This window comes from Artibeus jamaicensis, unplaced genomic scaffold (assembly GCF_021234435.1).
Source record: "Artibeus jamaicensis isolate MK-2021 breed Jamaican fruit bat unplaced genomic scaffold, CSHL_Jam_final contig_685, whole genome shotgun sequence".
NCBI classification, from domain to species: Eukaryota; Metazoa; Chordata; class Mammalia; order Chiroptera; family Phyllostomidae; genus Artibeus; species Artibeus jamaicensis.
This window is the reverse complement of record NW_026521924.1, coordinates 16573897-16591801: the sequence shown is the minus strand read 5'-3', so window position 1 is coordinate 16591801 and position 17905 is coordinate 16573897. Positions and strand designations below refer to the sequence as shown.

At 41.6% G+C, this 17905-nt stretch overlaps 1 protein-coding gene across 1 annotated transcript in view; it reads left to right on the top strand.

The window, feature by feature from the left end:
• CDK5RAP1 (CDK5 regulatory subunit associated protein 1) overlaps positions 1 to 17905 on the top strand; it is a 33748-nt gene that overhangs the window by 13434 nt on the left and 2409 nt on the right. Inside the window, exons 8-13 of the mRNA XM_053671238.1 lie at positions 2991 to 3221; positions 3459 to 3556; positions 4446 to 4501; positions 5951 to 6081; positions 9499 to 9648; positions 14890 to 15030. Coding sequence (XP_053527213.1) covers positions 2991 to 3221; positions 3459 to 3556; positions 4446 to 4501; positions 5951 to 6081; positions 9499 to 9648; positions 14890 to 15030 — 807 coding nt within the window. The remainder of the gene's footprint in view (positions 1 to 2990; positions 3222 to 3458; positions 3557 to 4445; positions 4502 to 5950; positions 6082 to 9498; positions 9649 to 14889; positions 15031 to 17905) is intronic.

Here is a 17905-nt window from a genome sequence, read left to right as displayed (position 1 = left end):
CACCACCGACCCCAGGAGCTAGGATCCGTATCAGTTTGCTACCCACAAATTATAGGCAGATCTGCTGTGAAGTTTGCTTAGGAGGCAGCCCAGTAGAATGGAGAGAGCATGAGAGGGTGAGTTTAGAATCAGATTGTGTATGAATTCTGGCTCCACCCTTCTCTGGCTTGGTACCCTGGCACTGGTCTTTTAACCTCCTTCTTTGAAACATTTCCCTCATCCGTGAAAGAGGATAAAATAATACCTTCATTGGCAGGTTATTGGGAGGATATGGTAGTTTAAGTGTCTTAAAACTACCTGGCACAAAGTAATTTTTTTACAGAATGATTTATTAGTCTGTCTATTCTAGGGAAACCTCCCAAATCTCTTGTTCATTTTACCATGGGTCAGCTCACTGAGAATAGTTGAGGATGGCAAATCAGATCAGGGGCTAGAGGGGAGAGATACCTAGTGCATTCCTCCTATTGGGAGCTGGTCCCTTGAGCCCTTGAGGTCTCTCCTTACCCCTAGGCCCGAATCTTCTAGCTGTGCAGAATAGAACAATGGGTGGGAATGTGGAGCCTTTCTTTTGCTGTAGTTTCCGTATTTCCCTTCTTGCTTGGCTCAGGAGCCAGGGAGGATAGCTCCTGCTTCAGTTTGAAGCCAGCAGTTTGCCTTTGTTTTTTTTTCTCCCTTTTTAAAGATTTATTTATTTATTTGTTTATAAAAGATTTCTTTTTCTTTCTTTCTTTTTTTTTTAAGAGAAAGGGGAAGGGAGAGAGAAAGACAGGGAGAGAAACATCAGTGTGTGGTTGCCTCTCACTTGGCCCCCACCAGGGACCTGGCTTGCAACCCAGGCTTGTGCCCTGAGTGGAAATTGAACTGGAGATCCTTTAGTCCACAGCCATACTTAGTCCACTGAGCTACACCAGCCAGGGCTATTTATTTATTTTTAGAGAGAGGGGAAGGGAGGGAGAAAGAGGAAGAGAAACATCGAAGTGAGAGAGAAACATTAATCTGTTACCTCTTGTATGCACCCCAACTGGGGACTGAACTGGCAACCCAGGCATGTGCCCTGACCAGGAATGGAACTGGCGACCCTTCGCTTTGTGGGAGGACCCCCAGCCAGCTGAGACACACCCATCAGCCATGCCTTTGTTATTACTCTCTGGCAATGCTCTTTTCTTTTTCCTCTGTCTTCAGATTCTCAGTTTCCCTGTTTGGTCCCTGGCTGCTCACACAGGTACTGTGAGGTATTCTCCATAGTCTACTTCTGCAAGTGCTTCTTGGTCTAAATTGTCTCCTTCCTCTTTCTTTCCATCTCCCTCACAGTACCAAACTCACTCTTTCAGCCATAGAGACATTCTGTGTGAGTAGGTTGAGGTGATGGCAAAAACTTCCTAACCTCTCTAAGGTATTTGCATATAAAAGGAGGAACTTTAACATTAAGGTGAATCTTAGTGAATTCAAAGCCTGCTGACCTGTGAAAAATTATGATTCTGCGTTGTGTTTTAAAGTATCTGTTAGTCACCTATTTATTTTACTTGTAGAACAACTTTTCAAAAGATGTTTCTTTCATTTAATTTTTAGACTACAGTTGCAAAGGGAATAGGATGTCATTCCTTTAACACAGTGATTCAAACTTTTTCATCTCATGGCACACATAAACTAATTACTAAAATTCTGTGGCTCACCAAAAAATACATTTTTCTGCTGATCTGACAACAAAGAAAAAATATACTTTTGTTTCATTCACATTGGATGACTATTGTGTTGACTGTTGTCATTTTTAAATTTGACAGTCTAAGGGAAAAGAGGTCAATGTCCCTGACTAAATAGTTAGGTATTACGTGTTTCAAAAATTCTTGTGGCAGCCCTGGCTGGTGTAGCTCAGTGGATTGAGCATTGGCCTTCGAACCAAAGCAAAGAGTCTCTGTTTTGATTCCCAGTCAAGGACATATGCCTGGATTGCAGGCCAGGTACCCAGTAGGTGGTGTGCAAGAGGCAACCATACACACACTGATGTTTCTCTCCCACTCTCTTACCTTCCCTTCCCCCCTCTCTAAAAATAAATAAATAAATTCTTTAAAAAAACCAGTTCTTGTGGCACACTGGTTGAAAATGCTGCTTTAACAGAATGTTGTTTATTCATTCAAACAATGGTTATTGGTTGGAAGTCATTTAAGTAAGCAGCCTTTTTTAAAACCTCTATTATTTTTTTATATGAAACAAATTTAAATACACAGGAGAGAATAGTATTTTGATTTCTCTTCCCTACTTGAATTTAATAATTTTTACATTATGCTGTATTTGCTTTATCTATTTTTTGTTTGTAAAGCATTTCAAAGTATAACATGACATTTCACTCTTACATAATGCATTGTCTGAAAAATAAGGAAATTTTCAATACCATTAATTCTTCTAACAAAACTTTTAACAAAAATTGCTAAATATTATCTTAATCCTAGCCTACCCATATTTAAATTTTTTTGCTTGTACTGTTATTCTTTTTGCTTTTGATTGCTATGTCTTTTTATATGTTTGTGTATTTTACTTAGTTTTATATCCTGCTTTGTTTGTTTTTATAAACTTTCTGTTTTGGAATAACTTTAAATTTACACAAAAGTTGCAACTAATTTCTGACATTTTTTCTGATTTTGCCAGTTTCCCTACTAATGTCTTTTTTTCTTTTTCAGGATCCAATCCAGGATCCACATTGCATTTAATTAATTTGATTTAAGGTGTTGTGAATTAATCATTATTGAACATTCAGTTTACATCTAGTTTTTTGCTACTCTAAAAAGCATTTTGAAAATTAATGTTTACATAAGATTTTGTTCTGAAGTTCAGTCTTCACACAAGATGCCCAAGCATGAAATTATTGGGTTAAAGACAGAACATGTTTATGGATGGCTTTTGGTAGATTCCACTAATTTTAATTAGTGATTTAGCATGAAATGACCAAACTAGTTTTTAAATTGCTTTCATTATATTTATTTCCTCCTTTACAGGGGCTGAAAGAAGTGACGCTACTTGGTCAGAATGTTAATAGTTTTCGGGACAATTCAGAGGTCCAGTTCAACAATGCAGTGTCCACCAACCTCAGCCGTGGCTTTTCCACCAACTATAAAACGAAGCAAGGGGGCCTTCGTTTTTCGCACCTTCTGGATCAGGTCTCCAGAATAGATCCTGAAATGAGGATCCGCTTTACCTCTCCTCACCCCAAGGATTTTCCCGATGAGGTAAGGATTGACAGTTAACTATGCAAACTGGTGTCAGTATTCTTAAGCCTTTCTGTCTGGGACAGACTGAACATGATTTGAGCAAAGTAAAGGATTTAGGTAATTCATGTGTTTAGTTTAATTAACCTCTTAATTACGTGAAAATTAACTTTGGCAGAGAACAGTGGGGGTGGTATTCCTTTCTGTAAGATTCTTTGGTGAGACTTTGATGACCTTTAATGTATTCTGTTTGATCAGGTTCTGCAGCTGATTCACGAGAGAGACAACATCTGTAAACAGATCCACCTACCAGCCCAGAGTGGAAGTAGCCGTGTACTGGAAGCCATGCGGAGGGGGTCAGATTTGCTTGGGGAGGGGGTATCTCATACCTTTCAATGTCTTAAGAACCAGTGTCTAAATTTTTAGCATAATGTGTGGCATATAGTAATTGCTCAATAAATATGTGTTATATGAGTAAACTCATGGACATTGTAAGTATAGATTAAGGACTGGATCACTCATTTCATTTGTTAGCATGCTTTTTATTAAGCATGTAATGTGACACACTCTGAGATTTTAATCCTTTTAGCTTTTTTTTAAACAATTAAAAAGAGATTTTATATTTTTAGAGAGAGAAGAAGGGAGGGAGAAAGAGATAGAGAGATGCATTAAGTTGTTTACCTCTCACACGCCTTCAGCTGGGGATCTGGCCTGCAACCCAGGCATGTACCCTGACTGGGAATTGAACTAGTGACCTTTCAGTTTGCAGGCCAGCGCTCAACCCACTGAGCCCCACCAGACAGGGTGATCCTTTAGCTTTTAACATTAAAGTTTTTTAGGTCTTGGAATTTAAGTGTACACTCTGTGTGCTCACTTTGGGAATAATAAGTATTGCAGAGATAAGACTGAAAGAATGTGACAGATGGCAAGCCATATGGAGCTAGTGTTTCCCCTTGTTTTGACATTGGCAAAGAGTTTTAGAGATCCTTCTAAATATTTAACCTATCTTCATTATTAGTTAAATACAGAAGGTTACTTAAAATCATGTTCTTGAACTAAAAGTTCATAGGCCCTAAACTAGGGCCAATGTTACAGTATGGGATTTGACTCATAAGAAATCTTTTGGATACTGTAACCTGTGGTGGGTGAGAAAGTGATTACTTGTGGTAATTCATAGTGTTACCCTTTTATAGAACTCATTTAAAGAAGATTGGTTCATCTAAGTCTTTTTGCTCTTTATTGCAGCTATTCAAGAGAAGCTTATGTGGAGTTAGTTCATCATATCAGAGAGTCCGTGCCAGGTACGTTCACAGAATGTGTTCTGAGCATGTCACAGTGACCGCAGTTGCTGTCAGACACAGGCAGTGCCTGTGGCAGCATCTTGAGACACCACTCACACTGCTTTTGCTCCTCTTCATGTCTGTCTCTTTCTTTTTCCACCTCCTGATTTTTTTAATATTTTGGTCTTGCTAGAAATACTCAGAGGTGTGGGTCAGCTTGTGGCTTCAAGGCTAAAGAGATTCATTTTCTATAGTTTTTGCATTTCTGAGCATATGGGAGAGACCTTGTTTTTTCTTGTTAGCAAAGTTATATATGGTCTAAATTAGTTCCAATTTGGGGGCAGTTGATATCTTTAAAAATGTGTATTAGAGATAATTCCTTTCCTATTTATCTTAACCCTTTTCTTTTCCTCCTAATAGAATTACTCTGCCGGGGTGTCCAGCCTATGGCCCGCGGGCCACATATGGCCCAGGATGGCTATGAATGTGGCCTAATACAAAATTTACTTAAAACATTATTAGATTTTTGTGTGATTACATGTTGCATTGTATTTAATGTGTGGTCCTAGACAACTCTTCTTCAGTATGGCCCAGAGATGCCAGTGGGTTGCATACTTCTGCTTTAGTTTAGATTTGGTTGACAATGTCTACATTTTTTCCAAATTTCTAATTATTATAACTTGTATTATGCATAAGTAGTTTCATTTTGATGAGACAGGACAGTGTGGAGGTTTTCTGGGCTGCAGTTTCCTCATCTATAAGCTGCAGTTAATAGTACTCACCTCATTGGATTATTGGGGTAATTAAATAGGTTAAGGTAGATAATAAAGTATAGTACTTAGTAAGTATTCAGTAGATAGTTATTGTTCCTATTTTATTTTTTTTAAAGATTTTATTTATTTTTTTTTAGAGAGGAGAAGGGAGGAAGAGAGGGAGAGAATCATCAGTGTGTGGTTGCCTCTTACGTGCCCCCTACCAGGGATCTGGCCTGTAACCCAGGCAGGTGCCCTGACTTGTAATCCAACCAGTGATCCTTTGGTTCTCAGGTCTGGGTTCAACCCACTGAGCCACACCAGCCAGGGCTATTGTTATGATTTTAAGTGAACGTTGTGTTAAGCTAACTTCAAAAGTGTATTTGTATGGGGGCACTGCAAGGGTTTTACCAGTAAAAGCAGGACCGATTTGAAAATGTTGACTCCTACTGTGTTCCTAACTCCCACATTTGAAGTGAAAACACTTCTTTTAGTACTGAGGGGAGCATAGACTGAGAAGACAGGCTCTGGCATGGGAACTTTGTAAGTAAACAGGCCTGTCCCTCTTGCTCTTATGCTTGTGCGTGGGCTGAATAGCTCCAGGAAGTGCCTCATAGTTGTGGTCCTTCCCTCTGTAGGCCACGGGTACCAAAGGCCTCTCCTGAATTCAGTAAGCGTCAGGGACATGCCGCCCTTTGTCCTTTGTTGTGCGTTGCAGGTGTGAGCCTCAGCAGTGATTTCATTGCTGGCTTTTGTGGTGAGACAGAGGAAGATCACCTCCAGACAGTTTCTTTGCTTCGGGAAGTTCAGTACAACATGGGCTTCCTCTTTGCCTACAGCATGAGACAGGTGAGCTCGGGATTGGGGGAGGAGTTACTTCTGTGCTGAGACTGATCTCATTCCTGACCAGTTTGGGGCTGACCGGAGAAAATGGGGAAGAAAAGTCAGTCAGGTAGCAAGGCAGTCCTTGAGAAACCACAAGGATCTTACCATTCCTTTCTTTATTTTATCTAATCAGCCAGTCTGCTGTTTTACATAATTCAACAATCGGAGATGAAAATAATTACCTGTGCCAAGATTTCTCTTTATTAGAATATTTTAAGTTATGTTTAGGTTGTTTAGAATTGGAAAGGTGGAGGGGGAGACATTCTCTATGGGAAATCTAAAATCATTTCTCAACAAGCAGAACTTCTTTTCTGGCTTACAGATGTGATTTGTTTCACAAAGGTTCCTTGTTACCCCACAGCCATCCCCAGCTATTTTTAGTTTTCATTTTTCTAGGCCAAGTGAACTCACCTATACTTACTTTTGAGTTTGTCCTATAACAGATTCCCAGGTAAACAATGCAGAAGGAGATGAGTTTTGTATGTTTATCCTGTATCTTGTGTCTTGTATCCTGAAGAGAGGGGAGGGTAGTCCTGGTCTGTTGCCATTTTCTTGGTGGTAGGGATGAACTGCATAGGTCATTGTTTTATCCCCACAGTCACCCTGGGGGTAACTTGCTTTGTGTTTGGGCTGGAGGCTGAGAAGCTTCTGTGGCCAGGGGCTCAGGAAAGCTGACTGATGGTTGAATGAACCCAAGACCCTAGCCACTGTCAACTCAGTGGTCATCAATCAAGCTAATTCATGTCCTTTAAAGCCAACCGCCTAGTATTCTATAGGCAGTGTAAGTGGACCAATGTGTATATTCATGTCTCTTACAAAATTATTTCAGGGATGAAGCTTCAGAGGAGCTTTTGGGTTCCATTTTGCTTCTTTTCCACCCAACATTCCACAGGAGTTCTTTATAATGCTAGATTTGGGAAATGGGTTTTCATTGTGTTGTGGAAGTCTATTCTATGGGCAGTGAATATGAGTATTTGTTACAGAATGAACCTATGGGGGGCCCAGGTACTATTTGCCAAAAATAAGCCCCTTCTCCCGGGGTCTTTCTGCACAGGTTTGTCTTGCCTGCTGCCCTTAGGAATTGTGGCTCTCAATGCCAGAGTTTGGTAAAAAGGAAAGGAACTATTTATTAAAAAGTTATACAGGTAATGGCAGAACGTTGCTGTTAAAATCTCAAAGTCCCTTAAAACACCCACAAACATACACAGTACTGCCTTGCCCCTTTTGCCCAGCCAGGCTACTCAGTGGTACTGCATCTCAGGAGAAAAGAATAGAAGTCCTTAGCTCGGCTAGACTCCCGGTTCCTCCCAGTAATCTGTGCTCCACTGGTCAGGTCTCCGGCAGTCCCAGAACCATCAGCTGGGTTGCTGTGATCTCCAGTTCTTAATTCAAAACCACATGGCCCCTTCTCATGGCCCACCAGCAAGAGTACTTTCACCGTTTTTCTTCCTGCATGGTCTCATATGGTCCTTCCCATCTAGTCCTGCATTGTCCCTGTCCCTAGTCCTGCATTGTCTTTCTGCATTCTTTCAAACTGCTAAGAGAGAGCTCTGCATGGTTGCTACAACTTGCTTTCCTGCTTCCTAAGCCCTATGGTCAAGGGAGCCCTCTCCCCTCTCCCAAAACCATGTGAATAAGACTCCAGCATGGATGCCACACCTAGGTTTAAATCCCAGCACATATCTTCCTCTGTAACCCCATTTCCAACTTCTCCCATGATGGGCTATACTTGCCAGCACTCCTGCATTTTTCAGCCTTTCTTGGCTGGCATAGTAAGCCCAGGCAGGTGTGGCCCCATGGTGGAGCAAACCATCTCCAAGCTCTCACGCTGGCGCAGTAACTGGTGTAAATGGCGAGTTGCCTCCCGGCTAAATCATGAGTCAAAGTTACTCCCATCTCCCTAGCTACACTTGTTGATATGCAGAATAACTTTTTGCATATCAGGTATGAAGCTGTCCTGTTATTGATATGCAAAATAACTCAATGGAGTGCTCCACGTGTCCCATCCCCTAGCCAGACTTGTGGGGGTGGGGATATCCCATGTTCCCCACACTCCAAGTTCTGGACCCCATTACAGATCCCCCATTGGGGGGCCCTGGCTGTACTCTATTGCATGTTCACTTTGGGATCTAATTCCTAGGTTAGGGTTAAAGTTATAGAGACTTAATCCAGTAGCCTAGTAAAGGAGACCAAGCACTTAAATTGATCTTCTCTTATATAACTATGTGACATTGGGAAGGGTCCTTGGTTTCTTCAGTTGTGAAATGGGGATAACATTGAACCAACCTTACATTGTTTTGAGGATTAAATAAAATAGTATGTATAAAGCACTTAGAGCAGTGCTTTGTAATGGTAAGCATATAATAGTGGCAAGTTATTGCTAATAAGAAAATAGAGTTCAACCCTGTAAGAGAATTCTATTTTAGGATTCTCTATTATTCTCTATTTGCCTCTATGGATTTGTTAGTTCTCTCAGAGGCAGATTGATTTGAATGTCCAGACTTTGGTTTATTGATTTTTCTCTTATTCCATACTTTTGTTTAGCTCAGTGGTTTCTCAACTGTGTTATGAGCTTGTGTGTGTGTCCATATAAATGTGCGTGCATACCTTGGTGTTGGATGATGTGAAGGCTTTTCAAGGAAAAATTTTCTTTTTTTGGATGAGGTAATACATACTTATGGTATTAAAATTTAAAAGATCAAAATCATACGCAGTGAGAAGTTCTTCTTTCCAGGTAGCCTAGTTTTTCAGTTCCTTCCCTACAGGCAACTGCTCTTAGCAATTTCTTCTGCAACCTTCCAGAGATATTTCATGTATTTAAAACATATTTATATGTATTTTTCTATACCAAAGTTATTATATGGCTTCATTTATACCTTATTTCTGTCCAGGGTGTATCTTGGAGACCAGTCGTATCAGTATATATAAAGCTATCATTCTTTTTAACAGCTATTTGTTATTCTGTTGTGTAAATAAATGATCATTTGTTTTACTAGTGACCTATTGGTAAACATTTAGGCTGCTTAGCACCTCATGGCTGAGTAACCTGGTACCTGTGTTACTTAGTATATGTACAAATGTAACCTTTATCCTTAGGACATTCTATAAAAATATCAAGAACAATTTTGAGCCTATGATTGTCATGTGCTAAATATAGAATTTAGCCTTTGCAAAAATGGTGACTTCACTGCATAGCTACCTTTTTCTCTAAGAAGGCTCTCAGAACGAGAGGACCCTAGGGGTGTGGCTTGGGTTTCCAGTGCATATGCCTGTAACTTGCAGGTGGAAAGGACATGGTCCCCTGCAGTGCCTCAAGATGGATGGGTTCAGAGGTCTTTGGTGACCTCTGTCTTTCTCTCTCTTGCTTTTTCTTTTTTATAGAAGACACGGGCATATCACAGGCTGAAGGATGATGTCCTGGAAGAGGTCAAATTAAGGCGTTTGCAGGAACTTATCACTGTCTTCCGAGAAGAAGCAACAAAAGCCAACAAGACCTCTGTGGGTTGTACCCAGCTGGTGCTGGTGGAGGGGGTGAGACCATATGTATATGCATATATTTTATTTGTTTTTTGGGGTCACAATATGTCTCCCTTTATTTAGATCTTTGATTCCTTTTATTGGTTTTTGTGGTTTTCAGTGTACAGATTTTGTACATGTTTTGTTAGATTTATACTTAAACATTTCAGGGTGGTTTTTTTTTAAGCTATTATAATTACTATTGTTTTTAATATCAAGTCTCCATGTGTTCATTGCTAGCATATAGAAAAAATCTAGTTTTGTGTGTTTATCTTATATCCTTTGACCTTGCTGAATTCACTTACTAGGTCCAGGAGTTTTTTTGGTAGTTTTCTTGGGATTTTCTGTGTAATCATGTCATTGTCTTTATGTTCCCTTCCTGATGATCCAGGATTCCTTCTTTTATTCTTTCCTTTCTGTTTAGGGAACTCCTAATTGGAGGACTCCTCTAACCACTCTGGCAGCAGATTCCTTTTGTTTTCCTTTATCTTAGAATGTCTTGATTTCTCCATTCATTCCTGAAGGAAATTTTTGTACTAAGTAGTGAAAGCATTAGAGAAAAGTTTGCTCCATCATTCTGGAGCTCCACCCAAGGACAAGCTCATTGATTTTAGAGAGAAGGGAAGCGAGGGAGAGAGGAGGAGAGGAATATCAGTGTGACATAGATGGGTTGTTTCTTATACATGTCCCAACCGGAGACTGAACCCACAACCTAGTCATGTGCCCTGCCTGGGAATCAAACCAGTGACCCTTTGCTTCATGGGCCCGTGCTCAATCCACTGAACTACACCAACCAGGGCATTTTTAGTGATTTTTGATCAGATGTTGGATATTGCAGTGTTCATTTTTGAGTGTCTGTATTTTGCTTTGTTTTGATAGGCAGTGATGATACAGCTCAGTTTGATCCTTTCAAGGCTTGCGTGGTTGCCTCTTGAGCACCTCCTACTGGTGACCTGGCCTGTAACCCAGGCATGTCCCCTGACTGGGAATTGAACCGTAACCCTTTGGTTCACAGGCCTGTGATCAGTCCACCAAGCCACACCAGCCACGGCTCGTCTTGTTTTTAAGGTTTGTTAGAAAAGCTTTTTTTAAAAAAAGAGGGATTATTTTATTACAATAAAGTTCATATAATATAAAATTCACCATTTTAATCATTTCAAAGTGTATAATTTATGACTGACTTTGGACAAAAGTTATGTAAGCAATTCAATGGATAATGGATAATTCTTTCTTTTCTATAAATTATATTTTATTGATTATGCTATTGCAATTGTCCCAATTTTTCTCCCTTTGCCCTCTTCCACCCAGCTCCCCACCCCCACTCCCTCAAGCAATCCCCACCCTGTTGCCCATGTCTATGGGTCATGCATACATGTTCTTTGGCTATTCTGTTTCTTAATGCTGTACTTTATATCCCCATGACTATTCTGTAAGTACTGATTTGTACTTCTTAATCCTTTTATCTGTTTTGTCCAAGTCCCCAAACCCCTCCCATCTGGCAGCCATCAAAATGTTTTCTTTTTTTTTAAAAAGATTTTACTTATTTATTTTTAAAGATAGAGTAAGGGAGGGAGAGAGAGAGAGAGAGAGAGAGAAACATCAATGTTCAGTTGCCTCTCGTGTGCCCCAGTCTGGGGACCTGGCCTGCAACCCAGGTATGTACCCTGACTGGGAATCAAACTGGCAACCCTTTGGTTCACAGGTCGGCACTCAATCCACTGAGCCACACCAGCAGGCCATCAAGATGTTTTCTATATCTGTGATTCTGTTACTCTTTTGTTTGTTTGTTTTTTAGATTCAGTTGTTGATAGATATGTATTTATTACCATTTTGTTGTTCATATTTTTAAAAAGACTTTATTTATTTATTTTTAGAGGGGAAATGAAGGAGAGAGGGAGAGAAATATCAATGTATGGTTGCCTCTCATGTGTCCCCTGCTGGGAACTGGCCTGCAACCCAGACATGTGCCCTGACTGGGAATCAAACTGCAATCCTCTGGTTCGCAGGCCCGAGCTCAATCCACTGAGCTATACCAGCCAGGGCCCGTTGTTCATATTTTTGATTTTATTCTTCTCAAAGAACACCCTTTAACATTTCATATAATGGTGGTTTGGTGGTGATGTACTTTTTTAGTTTGTTTTTTTTTTTTTGTCTGGGAAGCTTTTTATCTGTCTTTCAATTATAAATGATAGTTTTGCTGGGTAGAGTAATCTTGGTTGTAGGTCCTTGCTTTTCATCAGTTTGAGTATTTCTTGCCATTCTTTTCTGGCCTGCAATTTTTTTTTTTGAGAAATCTGACAGTCTTATGGTGACTCCCTTGTAGGTAACTAACTCTTTTTCTCTTGCTGCTTTTAAGATTATCTCTTTGTCTTTAACTTTGGCGTTTTTATTATGATGTGTCTTGCTGTGGTTCTCTTTGAGTTCATCTTGTTTAGGACTCTCTGTGCTTCCTGAACTTGTATGTCTATTTCCTTCACCTAGTTAGGGAAATTTTCTTTCATTATTTTTTCAAATAGGTTTCCAATTTCTTGCTCTTTCTCTTCTTCTGGCATCCCTGTAATGCAAATGTTGGTATGCTTGAACTTGTCCGAGAGGCTCCTTACACTATCTTCATTTTTTTTGTATTATTTTTAATTCTTGCTGTTCTGATTGGTTGTTTTTGCTTCTTTATATTTCAAACCACTGATTTGATTCTCAGCTTTATCCTATCTGCTGTTGATTCCCTGTAAATTGTTCTTCATTTCAGTTAGTGTATCCTGCTCCTTTTTGGGGGGGGGGGGTTCTTTGTCCTTTTTAAAGCTGTTGAAGTTCTTTTTGTGTTCATCTGCTCTTCTCCTAAGTTTATTGAGCATCCTTATCACCAGTGTTTAGAACTGTGCATCTAGTAGCTTCCTTGTCTCCATTATGTTTAGTTCTTTTTCTGGAGTTTTGTTCTGTTCTTTCATTTGGGCCATGTTACTTTGTCCTCTCATTTTGGTGGGCTCCCTGTGTCTGTTTCTATGTACTAGGTAGAGCTGCTACATCTCCCGAGCTTGGTATAGTGGCCTAATGTAGTAGGTGTCCTGTATGGCCCAGTGGCACAGCCTCCCCTGTTGCCCAGCAGGGTACTTGAGGTGCACCTACTCTGTGGGTTGTATACACTCTTCTATTATAGTTGAGCCTGGATTGCTCTTGACATGTTCAGGGTCAGCTATTGCCTGTGTTCTGTTCTGGGTCACTGAGCATAAGTTATAATTTGGTCTGTAGATGTCTGCTACTTGTGCTGGGCTTGGAGATGCCCAGATGAGGCTAAGCTGTGAACCAAGGCTGTCTTCTACTATTGCAGGGTCTGGGGTGACTTAGTGAGAAATATGGAGCTTGCTGAAGCCAGATGTTTCTTGTTTGCGAGCATTTAGGAAAGTTTGAAGTATGGGCCAAGACAAAGCCTTTCGTACAGAAAAGCCACTAGAAACAGCTTGGGTTGTCTCACAGGATGAATGGGCAGGGCCTCAGGGAATCACCAGGGTAGAGCAAACAGGGTGAGCCAGGTTGGTGGAGTCTCCAATATGTAGCCCGCTTGCTAGCCCTGTGGCTCTGTAGAGGGAGGGCTCAAAAAAGGAACAGTGGCCTCTGCCAACACTTTTGTCTGGGAGAAAGCTGCCCCCCAGCTCTCACCCTGATGCTGGACAATTCAGTTCCTCCCTGTATACTTCTGGTGCCTTTCAATCTGCTGCCCCTGTGCTGGAGCTCAGAGTGAGTGAGTCTGAGTAAGTCTGTGTGTGGCCCCATTAAGAACTTCAGGGATTTAGCATTTTCTGTCTTTCAAAGCCCTAGTCCCTACTGGTTTTTATAGCTGGAAGTTATAGAGACTTATCTTCCTGGCACTGGAATCCTAGGCTGGAGGGCTTGTTGTGGGCCTGGGACCCATCGCTCCTGAGATATTCCTCCTAATTTTTATCCACCACATGTGGGTGTGGGACCAGCCCATCCTGTGTTTCTGCCTCTCCTAATAGTCACAGTGTAGTTTGTTCTTTAATTCTGTAGTTCTTTAATTCTTCTGTTGAGCTCAGTGTCTGATGGTTCTGAATGATGGTTGTTCTATAGTTTAGTTGTGATCTTGATGTGGTTGTGCTAGGAGGCAAGCTGTGTTTATCTATGGTGCCATCTTGACCAGAAGTAGAAAAGTTTTTTATTGTAGGGATAGTTTAGCCTCATTACTACTTTGTGGCTCATCAGGATTCAGTACTGCATATCCCAAGGAATCAATGAGGACTATTTGGTGGTAGATCAAGTGATTCCTAGCCCCGTGTGAGCAGTTAGCTCTGGGAACTGATCAGGGACAGCTCCCAGATACTTTTTTTGCCTGACTTCACGGAGTTTCCCTCTCCAGAGAAGCATGTAGTAGTAATATTTAGCAAAGACCCAAAGGATCCCTTTATACATTTTTATAGCTCTTTTTCTGCTTATCTCCCTTCTCTCTAGAGCTTGTTATATAATTTCTAGTTATGCAGGCTCCCTGTACTCCGATCTCTCAATCCAAAGACAATAATGATGCTCTGCTTTGAGATTTTCCTCCCTGCTTTACATACTCCGTCTGGCATGTGCCTTCTGGCAACACACAGGGGTAATTGGAGGACTCATTTCATTTGTCTCCCTTCTCCTGGCGGTCACAGTCTCACACAGTCTCTGTTGTGCAGTGTCTGAAAATAGTTATTTCAGACCTTTTGTCCAGTTTCCTGGTTATTTAAGGCTGGAAGATACATTTGGTTCTTGTCACTTCATCATGGCTGTAAGAGAAAGACTTGTGTATATTCTAGAGGTTAATTCTATCATTCTGGTTTTACTACTCTCCTAACCTTGTTGTCTGCATGTTGTGATGGAGACTCTGATTTCAAGCCTGCCTATTCTTCAGGGGCAAGTAACCCAGGCCAAACAACCCCAAGATATTCCTGAGTTATTACTGTGAAGCTGGGGAAGGTGAAAGTTGCTTTGCCAAGGGTATCACCCATCTGTCCTTGGTTTCAGGCCTCTTGGAGGTCCATTCCTGCTGAAGGGAATTTCATAATCAGAGTCATTGATTGAGTCATTTCACTAATGTAGAGTCAGCGAAACTTGATTGAATTTCTGTTTTGTGCCATGTACTGCCCTTGTTGGTGGAGCAATGGTCAACAGTCTTCCACAGAGATTCCTTGGTTAAGGGATGCTCTCAGCATAGTTTATGCCTTCCAAGGACTGATGACTCACAGTTGCATAAAGTCTCTTTTATTCTTCCTGCAGCTCAGTAAACGCTCTGCCACTGACCTGTGCGGCCGGAATGATGGAAACCTTAAGGTGATATTCCCTGATGTAGAGATGGAGGATGCCACTAACTCTGGGCTCAGGGTCAGAGCTCAGCCTGGGGACTATGTGCTGGTGAAGGTAAGATGTCCTTTTGGGCTTTTGGCTTGCACTGTGAAATGGCGTGTTGCATTGGTTAATTTGAGGGAACAAAATTATTTTCCTGGAGAAATTCTTTAATAAAATAAAAATCTTTCTTCAACCTGAACATTGGAAGGACACTTTGAATTAAATTTTAGACTGTTTTTAACTAATGCCTTCTTTGTTTTTCTTCTCTCCTACCCTGCAAGGGTTCTTTGGGGAGTTTGGTGAGGTTGGAGTACATAGTAGCATATAGTTTCCTGCTGCTGAAAGTCCAGGAAGTGCTTTTTAGTGAGTTGATAGTTCGCTGAAGTACCAGGAATTTGAGTAGCTAACTCCGGGTCACACAACTAGCAAGTGGTAAAGTAGGGACTGGAACTGAAGCAGCCCCGGTTCTGTGTCCACATTTTTAACCATTGTATCATTCATCCTTTCTGAAAGTTCTTCCTGTCAGATTAGCACGCCCTTCGAGGTCTCGGATGCTCCAGGCAATCCTAACCTACAGGTGCTCCAGTTTCCTGGGTCCCTTCCCTGGACTAGCAGCTCTAACTAAATGACTGTGGAATTTCCTCTTTCTTCTTTTCCCCCTTTCACTGGGGATGGTCATCCTTTCTTCCCTCCTGCCTTCACTTTCTTCTTTCCTCCTTTTCTTCTTACACTGTCACAGGTCTGCTAGTGCTGTCTTCCTTCCCTTTTGGTCCTCGTGTCCACTTGCCCCAGAACTAGAGGCTGGCGGGACACATGCTGATGAGGTAGGCGGGAGCACAGCTGCTTCTCCAACCCAAGCTCTGGAGCATCTGCAAAAGAGAGGGTGTTTCTTTTTCTGTTTGTGCTGATGAGTGTTTTGTTCTCTTACCTGCTTCTTAGTGCATTATTCTTTTCTCTGCTTTCTGTACTTGCCCTTACTGTCACCTCTGTCTTGAGTCATGGGAGCCATGGTCCTTGGCTTGCAGCTGAGGGAGGCTCACCACCCCCATCCTAGCACATTACCTTTCTTGGATTGGTCTGGAAATTTTTACCAACACTTGGAACTTTTCTGTTCTGTCCATTTGACAAAAACTTACAATACAATCAACTTGCTAGTTGGTGACTTTATGATCCCACTTCTTTCTGTCCTTGTCCTGACTGGGGATTGTTGTGAATGTCACCTAGGAATTTCCTAGGTAGAGTAATTCCTGTGAGGCAGCAATGTGATTGATCTAGAAATAATCTGACATAGGCTTCTCCACTTGTTCTTTTATTTTTTGACAGTCTTATTATTTTTCTCTCTTCTGAATGTTTGTTTTCTTGATTTTTAGTTGCCTTCTTGTACCTCCTCCTAGTTCTTTTACACTGTAGCTAAGGGTTACTTGAAAAAAAGGAATGAGATTGGTGGGTTGGGTTGTCCTGTTAGTATGACATTCTTTTCTAAAATGGAAAAATTCCATTTGCTAAGAAGGGTAGAGAGTTGTGCTGTATTACTCGGTACTCTCTTTTATTCCCAAATGTCATAAGCCCCTCCAGTGAGATTTAGTGGAAGGATCAGAATGAAGGCGGGGCTGTGGCACCAGGGGTCTGTCGGCTCGTCCTCTTTGTTGCCCGTCTCTGCTGTTCTCATTGCCTTCACTTCAAGTCTTTGTGCTGTGCCAGGGCCACTCCCTCATAAATTTCACTTTCTTGTCTCCCTCTCTTCTATGGTGCTTAGCTTGGCTAAACTCCAGTTCTGGTAAAAACAGAGGAAGCCATTACCTGCTTCCTCTGCATCTGCACCCTATCAGCTAAACATTGCTGGGGAAAAGCACAAAGCTCATCTGTATTACATAGATTAGGCCAGATGATGGTGAATGACAACTCAAAATATAGCAGCTTAAATAAGGTAAGAAAGAGTTCTCTTTTTCATAAGAACCTAGATATGGGAAGTCCAGGTCTGATGACTGTGATGGCTCCACGATCACCACGGGTCCAGGCTCCTTCTGTTTTTGTTCTCCGAGTGCGTGGCCTCCATTCTCAAGGTTGCCTCATGGTCCAGGATGGCTCCGCCAGCTACCTGTCCGTGTTCTCAGTAGCAGGAAGAAGAAAGGGAAGGGCAGAAGGGCGTGCCCTCCTCCTCCTTTCAGGATACTGCAGAAGTTCCACACACAATTTTTGCCGTAGTAATACAGCACACCAGGCTTCAAAGAATCTGAGAAATGTAGTCTTCATTCTGAATGCCATGTGTCCAGTTAAAAATGGGAGTTTCCACCCTGGCTGGTGTGGCTCAGTGGATTGAGTGTGGGCTACGAACCGAAGGGTCACCATTTTGATTCCCAGTCAGGGCACATGCCTGGGTTGCAGGCCAGGTCCCCAGTGAGGGCCACGTGAGAGGCAACCACACATTGATGTTTCTCTCCCTCTCTCCTTCCCTTCCCCTCTCTCTATAAATAAATAAATAAATAAATAAATAACTAAATAAATAAATAAATAAAATTGGGAGTCTTGTTTTTGAGGAAGAAGAGGAGATGTGTTGGGGAAAAAGTAACAGTCTGGCCCACGTAAACTGACTGTACTCAATTCAAAGTCATGACCACAAAAGTCAAATGAGCAGTGAGCATGGCTCTGAAGTCCTGATTCTGTGATGTTTTCCTAGTAAATTGACTTTCCCACTCTCTTGTTAAGTCTTCATCTACCTCTCTAGACACTAGTCTCAGCTGACGTCTGCCTTGTGTTCTACAGAGAAAACAGGTACAGTCAGATGAAACCTCAGTGTCTCATCACTATGGCCACCAGCTCACTTGTATCTCCACCCAGGCATGCTGACTGCTTGCATGGGCCTGTGTAGGAAGCGTCTGCATCTTCTGTCGGTGCTGCTCCTTGTGCCTTCTTCCACCCCTCCCCATCTTCTCAGGAGTTTTGCATT